This window comes from Pteronotus mesoamericanus, unplaced genomic scaffold, assembly GCF_021234165.1.
Source record: "Pteronotus mesoamericanus isolate MK-2021 breed Mesoamerican mustached bat unplaced genomic scaffold, CSHL_Meso_final contig_192, whole genome shotgun sequence".
Lineage (NCBI taxonomy): Eukaryota > Metazoa > Chordata > Mammalia > Chiroptera > Mormoopidae > Pteronotus > Pteronotus mesoamericanus.
Window position 1 is genome coordinate 1 of NW_026555082.1, and position 19,401 is coordinate 19,401.

The 19,401-nt window shown below is 52.1% G+C and overlaps 1 protein-coding gene across 1 annotated transcript; it reads left to right on the forward strand.

Moving 5' to 3' along the window:
- The first annotated feature begins 100 nt into the window (after positions 1–100).
- On the forward strand, positions 101–18,497 carry CCNK (cyclin K). Its single transcript, XM_054567708.1, has 11 exons — positions 101–220; positions 5,815–6,061; positions 6,541–6,622; positions 8,028–8,159; positions 11,671–11,776; positions 12,218–12,275; positions 13,040–13,209; positions 13,570–13,844; positions 14,298–14,331; positions 16,732–16,803; positions 17,226–18,497. Exons 2-11 carry the CDS (start codon positions 5,865–5,867, stop codon positions 17,849–17,851), a joined length of 1,752 nt encoding a protein of 583 aa, XP_054423683.1. The 5' UTR covers positions 101–220; positions 5,815–5,864; the 3' UTR covers positions 17,852–18,497.
- The last annotated feature ends 904 nt before the right edge of the window (positions 18,498–19,401 follow it).

Sequence of the window (19,401 nt, forward strand, 5' to 3'; positions counted from 1 at the left end):
CCTCCGACCGGCTCCTCCTCCTGCAAGGAGGGACGGAAGAAGACGCTGTTCTTTCCTCCTTTGAGAGCCCTGCTTTTTTCTGATTGGTTGACAGGCACCTCCCGTCGCTTGATGTGGAGCGCCGACGCCGGGCGATGACGTAGTTCCCCGACTTCCCACGTCCAAGATGGCTGCCGTCGGCAAGGAGAGACGTCGCTAAGGGGCTTGCTTGAGGCGAGAGGTGAGTGACCGACGGACCGCGGGCAGCGCCACCCACTCCCGCGTCCCTAAAAGTCGGAGTAGAGTATGGCCAACTGCTTGCATCCGCTGGTGGAGCTTCTCTTCCCGGATTCCACCTCCCTCCGCTTTCCCCAGTGCAGATCGAAGTTAGCGAGAGATGGCGGGGCTGCGGGACGGATTTGGGGAGAGGGTTTTGAAGTATGGGAGCGGAGAAGAGAGGCCCGCGCGGACCCTAGAACAAGTAGCGACCCTCGTCGAGAGGGGCGGCTAGGGTTTGGGGACTTTTTAACGGGGGGCAGAAGGAGCAGTGATCTTGACACGGGCGCGTACTCTTGGCCTCACAGCCTCAGCCTACCCATGTCTTTCCATTACTTCTCAGTGGCTCGGTCCCAACCGTGGTTAAGTCTGAGACTTTGGTGTCGTTCCACGTCTGGGTACTGCGACTCTGGAGTCTGAAAAGGAATGAGGAAAAGGCACTTCCGCGATTAGATTCTTTTCTCTCGCGCCTCATTGACTCTTATGTCGTTTAGTACAGAACATGCTCTACAGGCTGGTAGCCTCGTTGTAGTGGGCGACACCGTCTAGGTTCGTGTAAGTGCGTTCTGATCTTCGCCCAGTGACGATTCCCTCTCCTGAAACACTGCTCAGGACGTGACCCCATCCTTAAGCAGCGCGTGACTAGTTCATTTCAAGAGCTTACATTTGAAAGCGGTAAGGTCACTGAGTGTCTAGGAAGAAGAAAAATGTTTCTTTCTTTGTTTGTTTTCTCCAAAACTGGAGAGGGACAAACAAAATCAAGAGGAATTAGGTGCATAGTAGTTCAGGAGACTGTAAAGAAGGTCTAATTGGATTAAATCTCCTTTGTAGATTTAGGCTCCAATAAATTCTATGCCAGAGACCTTGCAGATATGATTGTAAAATCACTGGGATCCCAGAAGTACAGTTAATGATAGAAACCTGGAGTAGGTTAAAGGCCTCAGTTTTTGCAGAGTAATGAGATGGCTCTCAGATGCTAGAATTTGTTAATAACCTATTTTAGAATCTTGTTGGAAGAGCTAAAAGGGAGTTTGTGAGTACTCGGGAATGGAGAGCTGGTTCCCTCAAACCGACAGCGTTTCAATTTTTAAAGAAGGTGGGTGACACAAACGGTGTCCCTTTTTTTAAGTTCATTAGATTAGTGCTGGATGCGGGGTGAGTCTATTTAGGTTTCCTTAGGACACTAAATATAACTTCTTCCTGCCCTGGTCAACACAGGTAAGTGTACACTGGATGAGGTCTAATTAGGTGAATTTATATCCATTCAAATGGCCAAGCCTCCAGTGTTGGTTAGTGAATTGATGTCAGCCTGAGTAAAGAGAGGTCTTCAGACACAGGCTACAGGTCTCTGGCCTTGCTCTTACTCTGATGAGCACTTTTTTTTTAAGTCCTCGCCCGGGGATTGTTTATTGATTTGAGAGAGAGGAGTGGGGTGAGAGAGAAACATCGCTCGGTCACTTCCGGTCGGCACCCAGACCAGGGATTGAACCTGCTCCCTTTTGGTGTGCTCGACGACGCTCCAGCCAACTGAGCCACCCAGCTAGGGCCGATGAGCACTTTTCATTACCAACTTTAAACGTGTAGAAGGCATGCTTCTCAAATGAATAAGGGCACCCAAAACCTGTAGTTAGCTGGCATGTGGGCTGACACTCAGGGCTCAAAGATGTCCTAAAGGCTGAAATAACAGACCCAGACTAACAGGATACAGACTTGCCAGGAATGATTAAATTTACAGAAACCCAGTTGTCGGAGTTTGAAACAAGGAAATCCAACTTGACAAAAATGGGTGTAACGTTACAATTACAGAAGCAAAGGCGTGTCCCCATTGAGGGCAGGCAGCGTGTTAGCCTAATGATAAACTGGGGCTCTGCCATTTGCTGGTGGGCTGAAGTGGGCAAGTCGCTTCATGTCTCGTTGGCTCCAGTTTCTCAGTGGTGAGCTGTGAGGATGAACGTGGTTTGGTTTGCAGGCACGCCGCGACTCAGCGGCCTCTCCTTGGACGTGTTATTGCCTGTCGTAGTGACCTGACCTCCCCCATGTGCTACACCAATCATGTAAAGAGTACTGGTTTCCGTTTTGTTAATATTTCGGGATGATCTTCAAACACTTAAAACCAAATCTAGAAAATGGGATGTTTGCCCTGGAGAAAAGAACAGAATGTAAAAACTGTCTTCATATATGTGAAAGGCAATCAGTAGACAAGGGAAAAGGATTTTCAAGGAGCTAAATAGGGGCTACAGAGAGCCGATGAAAGGTAGACTTCACGCCCTCGCTCTGTGCCATCTGTGTTCCAGAGCTAGGGGATGAACAGAACGGACCAGAATCAATACACAGGTAGCACAAGAGTCACCGGTCGTGGGAACACCAGTTGTTGATGCTCAGCAATGCGATGGGCGGCTTTGTAATCGGTCACGTGCCATTAATGAAAGTGGCCGAACGAAGGTTCGTGAGTAACCCGATGTTACGGTTTAGAGGGCGCCGCTGTGCTGTGAGGGGGATGAATAGTGACCTATTTACTGTTGTTTCCGACTTGGAAGTATCTATAATTCTGAATGTTAAAAAATGAATTTAATCTTTCATCATGTAAAGTGAAATATCTAAGACGCATTCATGAAAGGTGTTGCTAAAATGCCTTGACATGCTGCTTGTTTATGAGAGATTTTTACTTTGTAGAGCTCGTAAATCTCTCAGCCTTTCACAGTAATCATGAACTGCTAATGAGAAAAGTTTCAACTTTAGGACCTTGTGAAAAAATAATCGGAGAGTAAAAGGGAACAAACAGGTATAGAACTGAGGCAGGCACTTTTTCAGGGGATGGAAGCTTTAGAGGACTGTTTCTGTCCTATTTATGTGCATTTATTTTCACTGCTTTTCATGTATTGTTCATTCTGCCCTGGACTCGAAAGGCACCTAGACTAGATTATTAGCATGGGGTTTGGTCAATGACAACAAGGTAGAATGGGCTTGAACATATTTGTGGCTTGTCCCCTGTGGACTGGGATTCTTTTCCATCCCTAAATAGAAAATCACCATTCAAACGCCCTAGTGATAATGGTTGCAGGCGAGCTCCAGAGGTAAATGACGAAATCAACAGGCGAAGCCTCACAGAAAAACAGGTTTTTGGGGTAGTATTTTGCATCGCAAAATGGTTGCTCCCAAATGATTACTGATGAGTGTGATGGTTTTAACATTTGTCCACACGTTCTCTGCTGCCCTTCCTTCCAGGAGGTAGAGTTTCATTCCCTTACCCTTGAGTGTAGGCTGTATTTCATGACTCACTTCTCAGGAACAGAAAAAAGAAAAGGGAAAACAGCCACTTGAGCTGAGAAGCCTGGCGGATCCCTTCTTACCCTAATGCCCGCGGGTGAGGCTGGCAGGAAGAAGCCGTCCTGGCCCGGTGGGTGGGAGGGGCGCTTTGCCTCTGGCGCCCTTCCTCAGCCCCTGCCCGTTCCTGGCGGGGCCTCAGACACACCCCATTGAGGGCAGGGGAAGGCTGAGAAATGGTTACCTGCCAGAGGGTACCTAGAGAACAGTAACACCTAAATGCCATGTGGTGTCCTGGTTAAGATCCTGGAACAGAAAAGGGATTTTTGCGAAAAAACTTAACTGTAAGTCAAGACTATAGTTTATTTAATAGCATACCAAAATTAATTTCTTAGTGTTGATTGGCTTATCGTGGTTGTAGAAGACGTTAACCATTAAGGGAAACTGGGGGAAGAGTGTATAAAAATTCTCTGTACTATTTTTATAATTTTTCCATGAATCTACAATTATTTTAAAATGAGGGGTTTTTTTTTTTAAGTCAAAACTATAAAAAAAGATACATACTCAAAGAAGTCGTCTTCCCAGTGTTCCATCTTGTTCTCCCCAAACCCCGTTGGCAGACATTATTTTCATTAGTTTTAAAAAATGGAGACGTCTGTTCTTAGTTCGTCTCCTGTCTCCTTTCTTACCTACGTACTAAGACACAGCACGCTACCCTGCTGCTGGCGGATCCTGGAAATGTCTCCGCATCAGTACTTAAGCGCTTTCTCCCCCGCCCCTTTTAACAGTGCATGGTATGCATTGTGTTAATATGCCATGTTTTTTTGCGCTGGTGCCCTACTGACAGGCATTTGGGTTGTTGACAATTCCTGCTATTATACATAACGCTCTGGGGAATAATCTTGTGCATATGCTGTTTCATACCGGCGGTGGTGTTTTCAGAGTAGGCTCCGGGAAGTGGGCTTGCTGAAGCAGAGAGCGATGAGATGAGCGTGTTGGTTGGTGGGTGTTGCCGGGCCCCCTGTGAGGGCTGTCCCCCGTGGTGCTCCCGCCAGCAGTCCGTGGGATTGCCTGCTTCTCCTTGCCTTGCCAGCAGGGTCCGTGGGGAAACTTTGGGATTTTTTGCTGATCTGATAGGTGGGAAAGGGTGTGTTAAGACATTTAACCCCGAGCTCCTCGTATCTACTGAGGCTTTAATTAACGGGGCTCCCCCCCCACCCCGATTTAGTCACACACAAAAGTGTAAGTTCACAGGATTGCTTTTCTTCAGGTACTTAATTCTTCTGTTAAAGGAAACTCCAGGCTCGCTCGCGAGCTCGCCAGCGCGCAGAGGAGAGCACCCCGCCGGCATGTCGGCTTCCCCAGGGTCAGGCGGCCCGCCCGACCCGGAGCCTGGCTGCCGTGCTGCCGTTCCCCGCCAGCCTGACCGGGCGCGGGTCTAGCACCGCTGGCAGAACACTTTTCCTGCCCTCCTTGGGAATTTCTCTTCTCCGGTCCAACTTATAATTTACATATTACTGTGACCTCAGATGGGAGCCCTTGTTTTTTGGGGGGTTTTTCCTCAGCATGGAACCTTTAGAGAATCTCTTCATTCTGAATAAAAGAGAAGCTGATGAGGAAGCAAAAAGAATTTAAAGCAGCTTCTTCCTTCCACCTCCCTCCACCAGCTCCCCCTAAATCACTGCAGCCACACCTGACAATATCCTGCTCATTTCAGTGACTTGTGCAGGTGTGAGTTCATCCAGCCTGGTGGCTTTTTTACGTGGAAGTACCTAAGTGAAATCATGTAAACGAACAAGGAACATCTAACTGGGTGCTAGATGGGAGAGATGGGCCATTTTAGAGCACCAATCTTTTGAAGGCGTTAGGAAGGCCTCGGTTTTAGCAAAGAATGGACTTGAGACCCGCATAAGGGAACTGGGCCCAGTGAAGGAAGGTGAGGCAGAAACTCGCTTCCTTCTAAAGAAATCATAGGGATTTACCATACTGGGGGTCACTTACAGCACAGGAGCGCCTGGGTATCTGCCTGGGCTTGGTTCCAGGACTCCCGCAGGTCCCAAAACCCATGGGTGCTCGAGTCCCTTGTATGAAATGACATAGGACGGTGCGTGTGGGCCTGTTCGGTTGGCCCTGGAGGTGAGCCTGGGCTTCTGACTGCCAGTCGGTCAGCAGTGCTGTTTCTGTGGAGAGTGCAACTCAAAACCAGGTGCGCCCTGTGGTCGTAGACTGTTTATAATGGTTGGGGTGGCTCCACGTGGGGTGTCCCTGTCCAACCTCGCTCTGCTTCTCTCTTAGGGTACGAACACTTCCAGAGGATCTTGAAAAGAACGAGTCTACTTCAATAAATGAAGGAAAATAAAGAAAATTCAAGCCCTTCAGTAGCCTCAGCCAACCTGGACCACACAAAACCATGCTGGTATTGGGATAAGAAAGACTTAGCTCATACACCCTCTCAGCTGGAAGGGCTCGACCCAGCCACTGAAGCCAGGTACCGCCGAGAGGGGGCTCGGTTCATCTTTGACGTGGGCACACGTCTGGGACTGTATCCTTATCTCTTTGGAGTCTGTTGCAGATAGGCTCCCCACCTCCACCACCGAGAATTAAATCAGTTACTGTAGACCGAGTGTGTAATAACAGCACTGTGCTAAAATGCCTCTTGAATACCTTGTTGTCTAGATGTTATTTCTGCCTTGCTTGGCTCTTCAGGGGTTTTCTGTTTCCTGTTTGTCATTTAAATGTGTAGACCTAGCCATTGAGCAAGCGGCCCCCAGAAGGAAAACAGCACCCAGGGGTCACAGCTGGGGTGTTCCTAAAGGATGCTAAAGCCCCGCCTTGTTCACAGCATGAACTTGACCTTGTATCAGAACTCTGATGCCAGGATTGCCGTCTGCCGGCTTTGCTGCTGACAGTGTTTACGTTACCGCTGATTTTGTTGCTATTTGTCTCACTGCTTTAGTTTTTCCACATTTAAGAACATAACCTGTACAAATTTTTGGTTAAAATCCTTAACCAGAGCAATAGGCACTATGATACCCTGGCAACTGGAATAATTTATTTTCATCGCTTCTATATGTTTCATTCCTTCAAGCAATTCCCAAGATATGTAAGTATTTGAATTTTATTGTAATGCTCTATCACATATAATTATTCCCACACAGTTTAGTGGACTGATTATCTCTTTTTGTATTTCTAGAACGTATGTATTTCTACATAGTATATACTGTGTATAAACAAAGTCAAGTTTGAACTTTGTTTTGTTGTTAATTAACCATATTCAGATCTTTTTTTATTTAGACCAATATGGACCATAGTGATGTTGTACTTTGTGTGAAAGTTAACTTCCCTATTACCTTTGCCAGGATAGATTTGGGCTTATCATTGAGATCCAACAAAGGCCAAGAAGGAATAGAAGTTTGTTAGGCCATAGCACTCCTTCCTCAGTTACTCCTTAGACGGGCACTGTGTCTCCCGCTCCGTGGGCAGCTCAGGTGGGAACCTGCCTCCACAGCTTTGCGTCCCGAGGAGATGGTGTGCTGTGTACAAAACACATGGAGAGAGTGAGGCCGCGGGAGGGGTGCAGAGGGGAGGCTGCAGCATTCGAGGGAGGGGTCACGGCACTGCGGAGGGATCGGGGGACGCGCTGCGGTGCCCAGTGAGGCCAGCCCTGGCTGTAAGGGGGCGTTAGACGTGCTGAGATGGAGGGAGCGAGCAGCAGTCGTCCAGCCGAAGCTGGCGTGACAGCCACGGAGGCAGAGCGTAGTCGGTGTCAGCCGAGGGGGAGGTACATTTGGCAGGGAGGGAATGGGGGGCCCTGGGCGGAAAGGCAGACTGAGTCCCAGATTAGGGCGCTTGGCTTTGCCAGGTACGCTGAAGCGGTTGAAAGGTTTCACAAAGAGGTAATGGAATTAGACTTAACAGGAAGCCCATTCGTGGGGGTTCTTCCTTCTGCCGAGGCTTCACTGAGTTTCACACGCACGTCCTACAGGAAGGCGGTCACATTGGGCTCAGCGTCTGACACCTGCCAGTCAGGCTTCTGTTGGGGAGGGGCATGCAGAAGCGGCGAGACCACCTCAGTGTCATGGGACTGGACGAGGGTCCGGTGGCTGGAGGGCACGGCGGGGCACAGGGCCCTGGCGCAGGGGTGGGACCCACGGGGCCTGCGCTTAGTAGTGCTCTTGTTCTGTGGCGAAGCTCACTGCTCACGGAACGGACGTTTGTCTTTCAGATTGCAATGAAAGAAAGTTTGTCTGCAGCTTCTTTCCCTTCTTTCATCTACTTTGTTTACATAACATGTTCTTCAGAAAATGAAATTTTAAATAATTTGTGGAGCCAAATTGGGTGTGTGTGTGAAACTTCCTTTGAGCTCTCAGGGTGTCTGAGTTCTTGTGCACGAGAAAGGGGCAGGCGGGAGGGTGAGGGGTCGGTTTGCTGTGAAGGATGGAAATCCCTGCTGTGTTTCTGTGTGAGCTTCGATGACAGTATCCCGGGAACTTCTGTCTTTCTTCTAGGTAACAGGAGCTTGTTGTCTCTTTCTGGCTGGGAAAGTAGAGGAAACACCCAAAAAATGTAAAGATATCATCAAAACAGCGCGTATTTTATTAAATGATGTACAGTTTGGCCAGTTTGGAGATGACCCAAAGGTAAGAATCATCACTTCCTGCCTTTAAATCTTATTTCCTGCATTAAGATAAAGGTCCTTATTGACATCAGCTGGGGCTCCTGTGTCTGTCAGTCCTGAGTCCCTGGGAGGACTCGTGCAGGACGTGCTTCTTGCTTCTGTAAGAGGAGGGGACATTACACAACCGGCACTTCAGCAGCGCTTGCTAATGTGCCAAGCTGTGCTCCGGGCACTGTCGGGCCAACGGTACATTTCATGGAAATGAGCAACATGCTCGCGCGCCTGTCGGTGCTTCTAGAGCCAGACGCAGTGCGGCTTCTTGGGTTCGGGGTGATGGCAGCAGCGGGGCGAACAGGCAGTGCCGACGCTGCGTGCGCACGCACGTGTGTCTGCCTGTGCTGTGCGTCTGCTTCCCAAGAATGGTGGCAGGTCCTGACACGTGCCGCTGTTTTCAGACACCCGGAGATGGACGGTGGCTCTGCCACCCGTCCTGCCCTTTCCCCGCAGCGCCTGCTCGTGTCCAAAAGTGGTGTGGGAATAATTACGCACGTGCTGGTTTTATGTTCTAAAAAGACCACCGTCAGAGACCAGCGGCAGCTTTCGGCCACCCCTATTCTTGTGCAGGCCCCCCGTTGGAACCCTTATGGCATCTGTTAAATACCCTTCATAACATCTATCACAGCTCATTATTAGATTTTAATTAAATAATCGCACAAAGAGCTGCCCTCTTCCCAGCTGTGGAATCCGAGAGCAAAGACCAGGTCTGGTGCCGAGGGCAGCGGCTGCACGGAGAGGGCGTGCAGCAGGCGCGTGCCGAACAGGAGACAAACTGATGTTGTGGGCAGGGACTCGCGGCCCCAGCTAAAGCAAAGCCGGCCAGGGTGACGGGGCCCAGCACTGGCACGGTCCTGGGCTGCCTGGCTGGTGGGCGTTGCCTCCCCCCGTGGCCGCCCTCTCTCTGCCATGCAGTGTTTATGTGCATGTACATAACGGGGGAGAGTGTGTGTGTGTGTGTGTGTGTGTGTGTTTTCTTCTTTGCTCTGAGGAGTTGACAGAGGCCCAAAATGCTTTTGCATACAGCGTGGTGGTGATGGATACTAATACTTTTTAAGTATTGTCAACGTGGATAATTCTGTGCCTTGAACTTATTTATAAATTCATTCCCCTGTTTGTAAAAATGTACACCTGTTAGGAATTCATACTAACAGTGATCGGAAATGTACCTTCAGAAAAGTAACGTAGCCATGAGATAACGTTTGCAGGGCCTGTGCGTGTTTGATTTTCACAGCGTTAGGAGCATGGTGCTGGCAGGGCCATGGGCAAGTGGCAGTAGCTGGTGTGTGCTGCTCAAGGGGCCTTTGGAGAAGTCCCGTTTTGCATCCTGTCTCTACCCTCTCCCCATCAAGCCAGGAGACCAAGACCCAGGGCGGGAGCAGCGGGCTGGGGCGCCACGGGCCCTGGGCCCCAGCAGATAGGAAGCGGGGGACAGCCCTGCCAGCTGGACTGCAAACCCAGGGCGCAGCCTGGCCCCCGTGGGCAGGGGGGCAGGGCCCTGCTCCTCCCCCTACGCAGCCTCCCACACAGGCTGGGGTGAGGGGCCTCAGCAGGGCCCGAGGTCTGGAGCCGCAAAGACATTGTGGAGGACCTTTCCCTTGGCCGAGGGACGGGTGCAGTCCTTTTGGGGAGGCATTGGAAGCTGTTAAGAAAAATAAGACTGTGATTCATGTGGAACGTTTTTGCCTTAATTAGCTTTGCTTTAACTGTGTGGTTCTCCCACCCTTTATATTTTTTCACGTATTGAACAAATATTTGCTCCAGCCTCTATGTTAGATACTAGACACAAAATGGGTGGCAAAATAGACATGGACTTTGCTCTCATGGATTTTACAGTTGAGTGGTGAGAGAGATTTTAATAAAGTATTTACGGAACTGGCCGAGGAAGAGCTGTGATGAACGCCAGTGTTTGAAGGCGCCGTGGGACGCTGGCCCCGGGAGCCCCGGCAAGGCTCCAGACGGGCCGCGCAGGCCGAGGGAAGGTCCCCTGAGGAGCGGGGCCCGCGCACTGCCCTGTAAGGGAGGCCGGGCCTCGGGCTGCAGCGTGAGGCTCTGGGCTGCAGCCTGGGCGCTGGCCGGCTCTCTTGGCAAAGGTTATGTTGAAGCTTCTGGAAAACAGGTGGTGACAAAAACAGGGGAAAGCATCTCTGATTGGATTTTTAAAAGCCTCCCAGAGAGAATGTGTGGGGGACGAGGGTAGAAAATCCTCAGCCCAGCCGGGCTGTTCGGAGCCCTGGTGGAGGTGGAACGGCAGGTGCGCTCTGAGAAGCGGCGCCGCACCTGGACGGGGAGGCCACCCGCCTGCCCCGCCTCCCGCGGAGAGCGGGCCCTCTCTCTGTCGCGAGCAGGTGGTTCCCTCCGACCACTCGCCCCAGGGTGTCCTGTGTGCTCCAAGCTGTAGGTGCCAGGCAGGTGGGCTGCACAGAGCTCAAGAAGCTGAATTCATGAAATACTTGTTTATGGGCATTAACTAGTTAGAGAGTTTAATAAAAGAGGAGAGTCCAGTACAATACAACATTAAAATGAAATATTCAGGAATAAACTTCATAAAAAATTTGTAGGTGGGGAGGAGATACCTTAAAACTACTAAAGTACTGAAAAGATTACAAAAAATACATTTTCGATGGAGAGATTCAATATAGTTAAAAAATGCCCATTTTCCTAAATTGTTCTGTAAATTCAGGTAATTCCCAGTCAGAACATCAATAGCTTTCATTTTTCTAGAGTGATAGTAAATAAAATACTGAAATTTGTAGAGAAATGAGCAAAAACAAGAAACTCTTAGAAGAAGAAGAGTAATCATGAAACTACCCCTTCAGATATTCAGTCCCTTTGATGCTGATGCAGCAGTAGGCAACATCAGGGGACACGAAAGATTGTGTGTGTGTGTGTGTGTGTGTGTGTGTGTGTGTGTAGATAGTTTAGGAGATGGTTTAATTTTAAAAATGATTTAATCAGAAAATGACCTTGGGACATCTTATTAAATAGATGAAAGATTTCAACACAGAAAGGAAAAAAGTTTTTAGAAAAATGGTACCCTCCCCGCCCCCAACACGCGCACACGCACGCACACACACTAACGTACACATCTTCAGCTGGCACGGCTCACTGCGCGGGAGTGCGGGAAGCTGCTCGCCTGAGTAAGTGTTCGGTGCCGGTTCCTGGAGGTCTGCAAGGAAACGGCTGCCGGGCTGTGCGGCCTCTGAGGCGGAGGTCTGCTTTGTGAAGGGGACTGCTCGTGTACGGAGAGCAATAACATTTCTTAGAATATCTTGTTTCCAGTGTCTTTTAAAAATTAGCTTTGATTGTTTCATCATCTCTTAGTTCTTTTCAGAGTTTACCATTGTGCCTGAGTGGGAGAGGGGAGAAAAGGCACAAGAAACAGTTACAACTTGCAGACAAATAGGAAAGCTCACTTTTTAAATGCCGTTTTAGACCTGTGAGTAAAACTACCATCTCCACATCTGCTTTATTTTTAGGAAGAAGTCATGGTCCTGGAGAGAATCTTACTACAGACCATAAAGTTTGACTTACAGGTTGAACACCCATACCAGTTCCTGCTCAAATATGCGAAACAACTCAAAGGTAAGAGACAGTTACTGAAGAGGACTTCCTTGTTCTGAAACCAAGTCTTTGTCATGGTTTGATGTCGCTGAGATTGTGCTCCTCAGAAGAGGAAGGCAGAGGAGTCGGCGTGGAAAGCACCCGGGCCGTGGCTTGCGCAGACAGCTCAGTATTGTGGCTGTTAATACTGGTGCCTTTTATGTAGAAACGGATTCTGTCATCCAGTTGCCAAATGATAGGAAGCAGGAAGATGAGTCAAAATCTTTTTAGTAGCCTAATACAGTTGGCCTTGGAGCCAGGCGTCCCATGAACGCGGGGCGTGTGGGCAGAGAGGAGGTGGGGCTTGGGCCACCGTCTGCCCTGTCTCCTGGGGAGCCCTGTGCTGGGCTTTGGGACAGGGCTTGTTGCTGCTTGTGCTGTTGTTTCCCCTCTGCTAACTCACTTTTCTCCCTCCACCTGTAGGTGATAAAAACAAAATTCAAAAGTTGGTTCAAATGGCATGGACGTTTGTCAATGACAGGTACATTTGTTTAAATGTTGATTTAATTATAATGTTTTTTAGCCAACTAGAGAAATGATCCCTGAAAGCATAGTCTTTAATTATAGTGTTTTCAGATGGGCAGGGACTTCAAATGTCATTTTATCCAAACCTCTCACTTTGGATTAAACTGGCTTGGCCCAGCTTGAAGAGCCAGTTCATGGCAGGGCGGGGGCTGGAGTCGGACTGCCCGCTCCGGGCAGAGGCACGGCCCTGCCGCCTCATGCTGGGCGGGACGCTGGACTCTTCCCACCCATCTGAAGCACTAGTCCAGAGCAAGACCCTGGAGAATTTTGACACCTGATACTGGAACCCATTTGGTTCTTGGTTGGGGGTCCATTCGGGGTGCTGGCTTTAGAGCCGCGACGTTCCCGAGCCCAGGGAGCGGCAAGGAGCCTGTGAGAACGGTCCTCGCCGTCTGGAGGGACAGCTTGGTGGCTGGGGCCCCGCAGCTCGGAGCGCTGAGGCCACGCCCATTTGTGCCTCCTGGCGTGGCAGTTCCGGCACGTGCCAGAATCCCGCTGCCCCTCCAAGAGGTCAGTTGGTGCCCGTGGTTAAAGTTACTTGGATGCTTTTGGAAGACGAGGCACTTGCTGCTTTTGTATGTGTATAATACATTATTTGACGTGTTTAGAGAAGCAGCAGCACATGGACAGTTAGAGGCAGCACCTCATTCCCGTGCCTCAAGCCAATCACAGACGTTCGCTCAGCCAAGTCAGTCGCCTCTCTCTCTCTCGTTGAACTAGCCTCTGCACGACCTTGTCACTGCAGTGGGAGCCCGAGATCATAGCGGTGGCAGTGATGTATCTCGCAGGACGTCTGTGCAAATTCGAAATTCAGGAGTGGACCTCCAAACCCATGTACCGCAGGTGGTGGGAGCAGTTTGTGCAAGATGTCCCTGTGGATGTTCTGGAAGGTACGGGGCACGCCGAGCACTCTGGGGGGTTTTCCATCCGCATTCAGGCGGCGCGGCCCTGAGAGCGTGAGTCCGGGAGCGGGGGTTCCCGGACAGGCCTGTGTGAACCCTCTTCAGGGGCCTCTGGGCTTGGACTCCAGCTCTCACGTTCGCCCTGTCCAAGCCCAGAGGTGTGGCGGCCTGGAAAGACCCACCATGCTGGGCACAGCAGCCGCGAGATGAGTCACAAACAGGATTCCCGCACGTGGGTCCTTGTGGAAGAGTGGGAGGCCCAGAGGGAGATGGGCTGATTGATTTTCTAGGTAAAATGTTATTTAAAATATCAATTTGTGGTAAATGTAATTGTCGTCTGTCATTTAGACATCTGCCACCAAATCCTGGATCTTTACTCACAAGGAAAACAACAGATGCCTCATCACACGCCTCATCAGCTGCCGCAGCCCCCTTCGCTCCCATCTACACCACAAGTGCCACCAGTGCCACCGTCACAGTCGGCGCAAGGCTCCGAACCGCCGCAGCCCCCGCAGAAGGACCCGCAGCCGTCAGCCCAGCCGCCGCCGCCGCCACAGCAAGCCCAGCAGCCCAAGAAACCGTCTCCGCAGCCTAGTCCTCCCCGCCAGGCGAAGCGAGCCACGGTGAGTGGCCTCTGGCACTGGGTGTGGCCTCCCTGGCGGGCCGTGGGTCCGTGGGGAGCCAGAACATAGGTGGTCAGGGGAGAGCCCGGCCCCGCCAGGGCGCCACTCCGTCTGCTCCTGGCTGGAACGCGGCCGCCGTCGCACAGCCCCCAGAGGGAGCCGTGCAGGGGGAACACGCGTCAGGTAACTCTGCTCGTCACATTGAGGGCTGGGCCACAGAGGGCCTGGCCCTTGGGTCGCTCGGCACCAGCACGGTCAGCGCCCCGTCTCCGAGTCAGACGGGGCGGGGAGGAAGAAGCGGCACTCTGCAGCGGCTGCAGGCCCTTTGGGGGGGCCGGCGCAGAGCTCCGTCTGAGGCCGCCTCCCGTCGCGGGGTTCCTTCCACGCCTGCACCATCGCTTTTCTCACTGTCCCCAAGGGCTTGGGTCACCGTTTTGTTTTCTTTTGTAACAGGTTGTTTCTCCCAAAGAAGAGAGCAAAGCTGCAGGTAATTTACTGTTCTGTTCTTTAGCTTTGTATTTCTGCCTATCAAAATTTCAAATTTTTAATCGTTTCCATTCAGATTAGATCGGCCTTAAAATTTAACCTTAGAGCCCATCACAGACTTGGCCCTGCCTCTCAGAAAAAGTGTGTTGTCTTCCCTGTTTATCCCAATTCTCTATTTTTAGCTTATATTCTGATAAGAGGTGTCAATAGCAATTTTCTGAGTCCCATGCACACAATGCAGTTACGAATGTCGGAGGCCTGCTGAACAGTATTTGTTGTTAGAGACTCGTGAGGTGTGCCACAGTGGAGAGTAAAGGGACCGCAGGTGGGTGGGGCGCGTACAGCCCTTCTTAAGCACATGCTGGGCAGAGCCCGCAGTCGGTGACCCTGTGTCGGTGTCCGTGTCCGTGTGGGAAGCGAGCGGCAGGAGGGAGCCGTCTGAGCGGCAACAGGAGAGAGGGAGCGGCGGTGTTCTGCACCCCCGGCCCTGCCGTCCAGAGCCGGGAAGGCACTGGCCCTGTTCGCTGGTCCCCAGGTCTCTGCTGCCTAGTTGCAGTGTAGGATGCAGGGAATTACTTATTGAACTGCTAAGATCTCCGAGTTACAGTAAACTGCGTTTTTCTCAGGATCTTTGGGGGAATGATGAGTTCAGTGCCCATAAATTTTTTAGCCCCAAGTGAGTGTGAGCAAAACCGTGTGAGACGCAGGAGTGGGAGCGCTCCCCGCAGGAGTGGACGCACAGCCGCGCTGAGCCGATGCGCAGCAGATGGTGGGAGAGGGGCAGGCGGCCAGTGGGGACCGTGGGGGGCGGCTAGGGCTGAGGGGGTGGAGCCCTCAGGTGGAAGGAGGCAGGTGAGCAGGGGAGTCGGGAGTGATGGGGAGGAGTCTGTCTGGAACAGGAGGCGCTCGCTGAAAGAGCGTCGCCATCGCCGTTGATAGGACTGAAGACTGGTTGAAGCGAAGTTTGAAGTTCGATAGGACGGAGGACAGCGCCTGCCTGCTCGGAGGGCCAGGGACCACGCTGAGCGGGGAGGGGTGCGCCAGCATCTGAGTGAGGCCTGGCGAGGGCAGAGGCAGGGTGGTGGCCGGCAGGAGCAGGGGCAGGGGCAGGGGCGTGTCAGGCACAGCCTGCAGGTGGGTCCCAGCTGAGCTGCGCAGTCTGAGCCACCCGCTGTGGCGGCTGCCGAGTGCTGGCGGCGCAGAGGCTCCTGTGGTCTTGTGGTCTTGTGCCCTTGGCCAGCGTTCACGCCAGGCCTCCGAGTTGGCAAGAAAAAAGAATGTAACAAATTTGGTCAGTAAGTTTTTGATTATACATTGAAATAACCAAATTTTTTATATGTCAGGTTAAATATTAAAATTAATTGTACCTTTTCTGAACATGACTGCCAGAAAGTGCAGTTACACAGGCTGTTCTCCTTGCCTTTCTGTCGGCCACTGCCCTCTGGGTCCGCTGCAGGGGCGGTGGCGGGGCGCCAGGTACAGGTGGAGGCGGCGGCTGCCCCGAGCCTGTGAGCGCTGGCTACTGGGTCCACATGGGCTCAAAAGCCGGCCCCAGTTTTGAAGGAGAGGTAGGAGCTAGAGGCATGGAGTCAGCAACATAGAGAGAGGGCATTTGGTCTCTTAGGAAGGTGATAAAGAGAGAGACCTCGAATACAGCCTGTGAGTGAGACACAGGAAACCAGGAAAGTGGTCAGCAACACCCAAGCAAATCAGGCCAGCGGGGAGCAGACCTGGGCAGAGTGGGTTCCGGAAGGGAGGGCCAGAGCCCACAGATGAACAGAAAGGTTGATCTCTTTAGATTGTGAGTGTACACGCTCTACCTTTGTAAACAGTGCTCTAGGCCTGGGTGACTTAGCACCCTCACTGGATGCTGCTCACAGGCAGCCGCTCAGCCCCTGAAGGGTGGGTGGTGACTGCTGCCCCGGGTAGCCCCAGCCTCAGCTCCAAGGCCACTCACTTCCTGTTCTTTGCTGGTGCCAGTTAACGTGCCGCCTCTGACCAGCTGCCAACTGGGAGGGCACGTTAGTGAGAGAAAATAAACTGAAGATGTGCTTAAATAAGAATAAAAAGGTGGCGGTTTCCTTTGAGCGTTCAGGGCCTGCCTTTGTGTTCCGTGTGCTGGTGGGGGCGCCAGTAGGTATTTCTCTGCCTCTCCGGTGGTTGGAGGGCTCCTCTGGTGGAAAAGGGGAGGGAGGGTAGGAGAGCAGAGGGTTGCATTTCTGTGTTCCTTTACGTAAAAGGATTAGTATGTGATGATTTAGCCAAGACCTTCCTCAAGTTCCCGTAAAGCTTTGTTCTCACCAGCTCTTTCCCCCTAAAGAAATTCCTCGTTTATTTTGCTATGACAGGTTTATTTACATGAAGAGGTATGAGTACTTTTTAATGTACTTTTTTCTCATAGAACCACCACCGCCTAAAATCCCCAAGATCGAGAGCACCCACCCTCCCTTGCCGCCGGCCCACCCACCACCAGGTCAGTGTGGGCCCCTGGCCATGGGCCCAGCTCTCCTCCCCGCCTCTTTGGAGGGCAGGGCTCGGGAGTCCTGGGCAAAGATTTTAGAAGGGGGACTTTGTAGTCAAAATGTTAAAAAACAGTAAGGACCGAGCAGCTTTCAAAACTCTTTTTTCACAAACTGGATGTTTTGAGGATATTGTAGGCTCTCAGTGTATGCGAATGTTCACATCCAGAACTGCTGCACTACCCAGGAAAAGTGAGTTTAGAGTCAGCGTAGGGGAGCAGAGCCCTGCAGGTGTGTGACCATTCACACACACCTGGACAGGGTTGCTGAAGACCCAGACTCCTGCGTGGCGAGGGGCGGGGGCGGGCGGAGGGCGCTATGTGGCGCGCCAGCCGGGCACCAGGAGCCCCGTCAGTCACTGGCCTCTCTGCTGCAGACCGGAAGCCTCCTCTCTCGGCCACCTTAGGTGAGGCCGAGCCGCCAGGTCCCGTGGACGCCAGTGACCTCCCCAAAGTCCAGATTCCACCCCCGGCCCACCCGGCCCCTGTGCACCAGCCACCGCCGCTGCCGCACCGGCCGCCGCCGCCGCCGCCTTCCAGCTACATAACCGGGATGTCCACCAGCAGCTCCTACATGTCCGGAGAGGGCTACCAGAGCCTGCAGTCCATGATGAAGACCGAGGGCCCCGCCTACGGTGCCCTGCCCCCGGCCTATGGCCCACCGGCTCACCTGCCCTACCACCCCCACGTCTACCCTCCCAACCCACCCCCACCACCCGTGCCCCCTCCGCCAGCCTCCTTCCCCCCACCCACCATCCCGCCGCCCACTCCAGGCTACCCCCCACCTCCACCCACCTACAACCCCAACTTCCCGCCCCCGCCCCCACGCCTGCCCCCCACCCACGCTGTCCCTCCTCACCCTCCTCCGGGCCTGGGCCTACCCCCAGCTAGCTACCCCCCTCCGTCTGTCCCCCCTGGGGGACAGCCACCTGTGCCCCCGCCCATCCCTCCGCCTGGCATGCCACCGGTCGGGGGGCTGGGGCGTGCAGCCTGGATGAGATAACCTGACGCCTTCCCTCCCCCCTTTTTTTAACAAAAGTTTTTCTAATCAACTTGAGTAGTTGGAGTGAGTAAGCAGCAGGGTACCTTGTGTAATGCTAGACAGTGTCAGTGGGAAGGCACAGTGGTCCTCCCACAGAGGAGTGGGGGCCGCCGGCCACGCACTGGAGTCCGCTGAGGGCCAAGGCCTGCGCCAGGCGACTTGATACTAGTGAAAATGTAACCAGCCATATTGGCTCAAGGAATAGCATCCGTAAGGAGTGAATTTCCTTCTAGAAATCAGTGCCTAATTTTCCTGGATACTCAATTTTAAATAGTCCAGTTCCATCTGAAGTCAAGCTGTTGTCATCACTTTCATTCTGTGTTCTCTCCTGTGACACCTGGTCGGTCAGAAGAACCACTTTATTGCTTTATTAAACCTATTTTGAAGGGGTTGCCTGATTGGATGGCTTTTTTCTTTGTCCTCCAAGAAGAAGGGGAGGAATGTACTTGGAAAGTAATGTATGTTTACATCGATCTGCAAATTCCTGTACATAGAGATATATTTTTTAAGTGTGAATGTAACAACATACTGTGAATTCCATCTTGGTTACAAATGAGACTCCTTCGTCAGTTATCCAAATAAAAGCAGTCAGTTATCCAAATAAAAGCAGTCGGCAACCTTTGTCTGTTACTGGTGGAAGGTGGGGCTTGGGCCTGCTGCAGCCCGTGGGCGGGATCCCCCTCCTGACCCTAGGGCCACGCTGCCTCTCCCGGGCAGCCTCCCCGCGCCGCTTCCTGCCGCGCGCTCTGCGGAGGAGCCTGGAGCTGTCGGACCTACCTGCGCAGACGCGGGCTCCTAGGTTGGATGAGGGCTTGAATTGGAAGCCCTGTTTCTGGCCTATGGCTGCAGAGGCTGGTCTGAACCACCCATGCTGAGGGGCACAGCGATGTGCCCCGCTGCCACCCTCCTGAGATGCGTCTGGGGCTGCGGCCCTCTGCCCAGCGACCCTGCCCCTCTCCCCCAACAAACAGGCACTGCGCACCCACCAGGAGGCTTGCAAAGAGCCTTTATTTATCTAGCGCAAAGTATACACTGTCACACTCTTCTGTTACCTTGTACTAAAATAGTTCAATGTTTTTACCACACTATCAAAAAGTTCTATTTCTTTTGCTCTTCCCCAAATCAAAGGGGTTCAATCGAAGGTAGAAACGGGCTGGAGCCAGGAGGGCCGGCCCCAGTTCTCAGGGTCACGTCCTACAGAAAATAGAGCGCGGCTGCCTGCGGCGCGGGGACGGAACCAGACGTTCCGGCCTGTTCAGAAAGCAGCACAGGTTCTTCCCCCACATCATGAAAAATATACACCTCTACCGCTCTGCAGTCATGCGTCGTTTCTTTAAAAAAAAAAAAAAAAAAAATCAGTAGTATTTTGTTTCCTCTCAAGTTTTCAAGGAAAAAAAAAAAAGTGAAAGGTCACTTTTCTCTTTAAACACTGACGTGTGGAGCTAACCACTTCTGGGTAAAAATGCGCCACCCTAGAAAAACGTGCTCAGCAGACCGATCCAAGCGGGCTT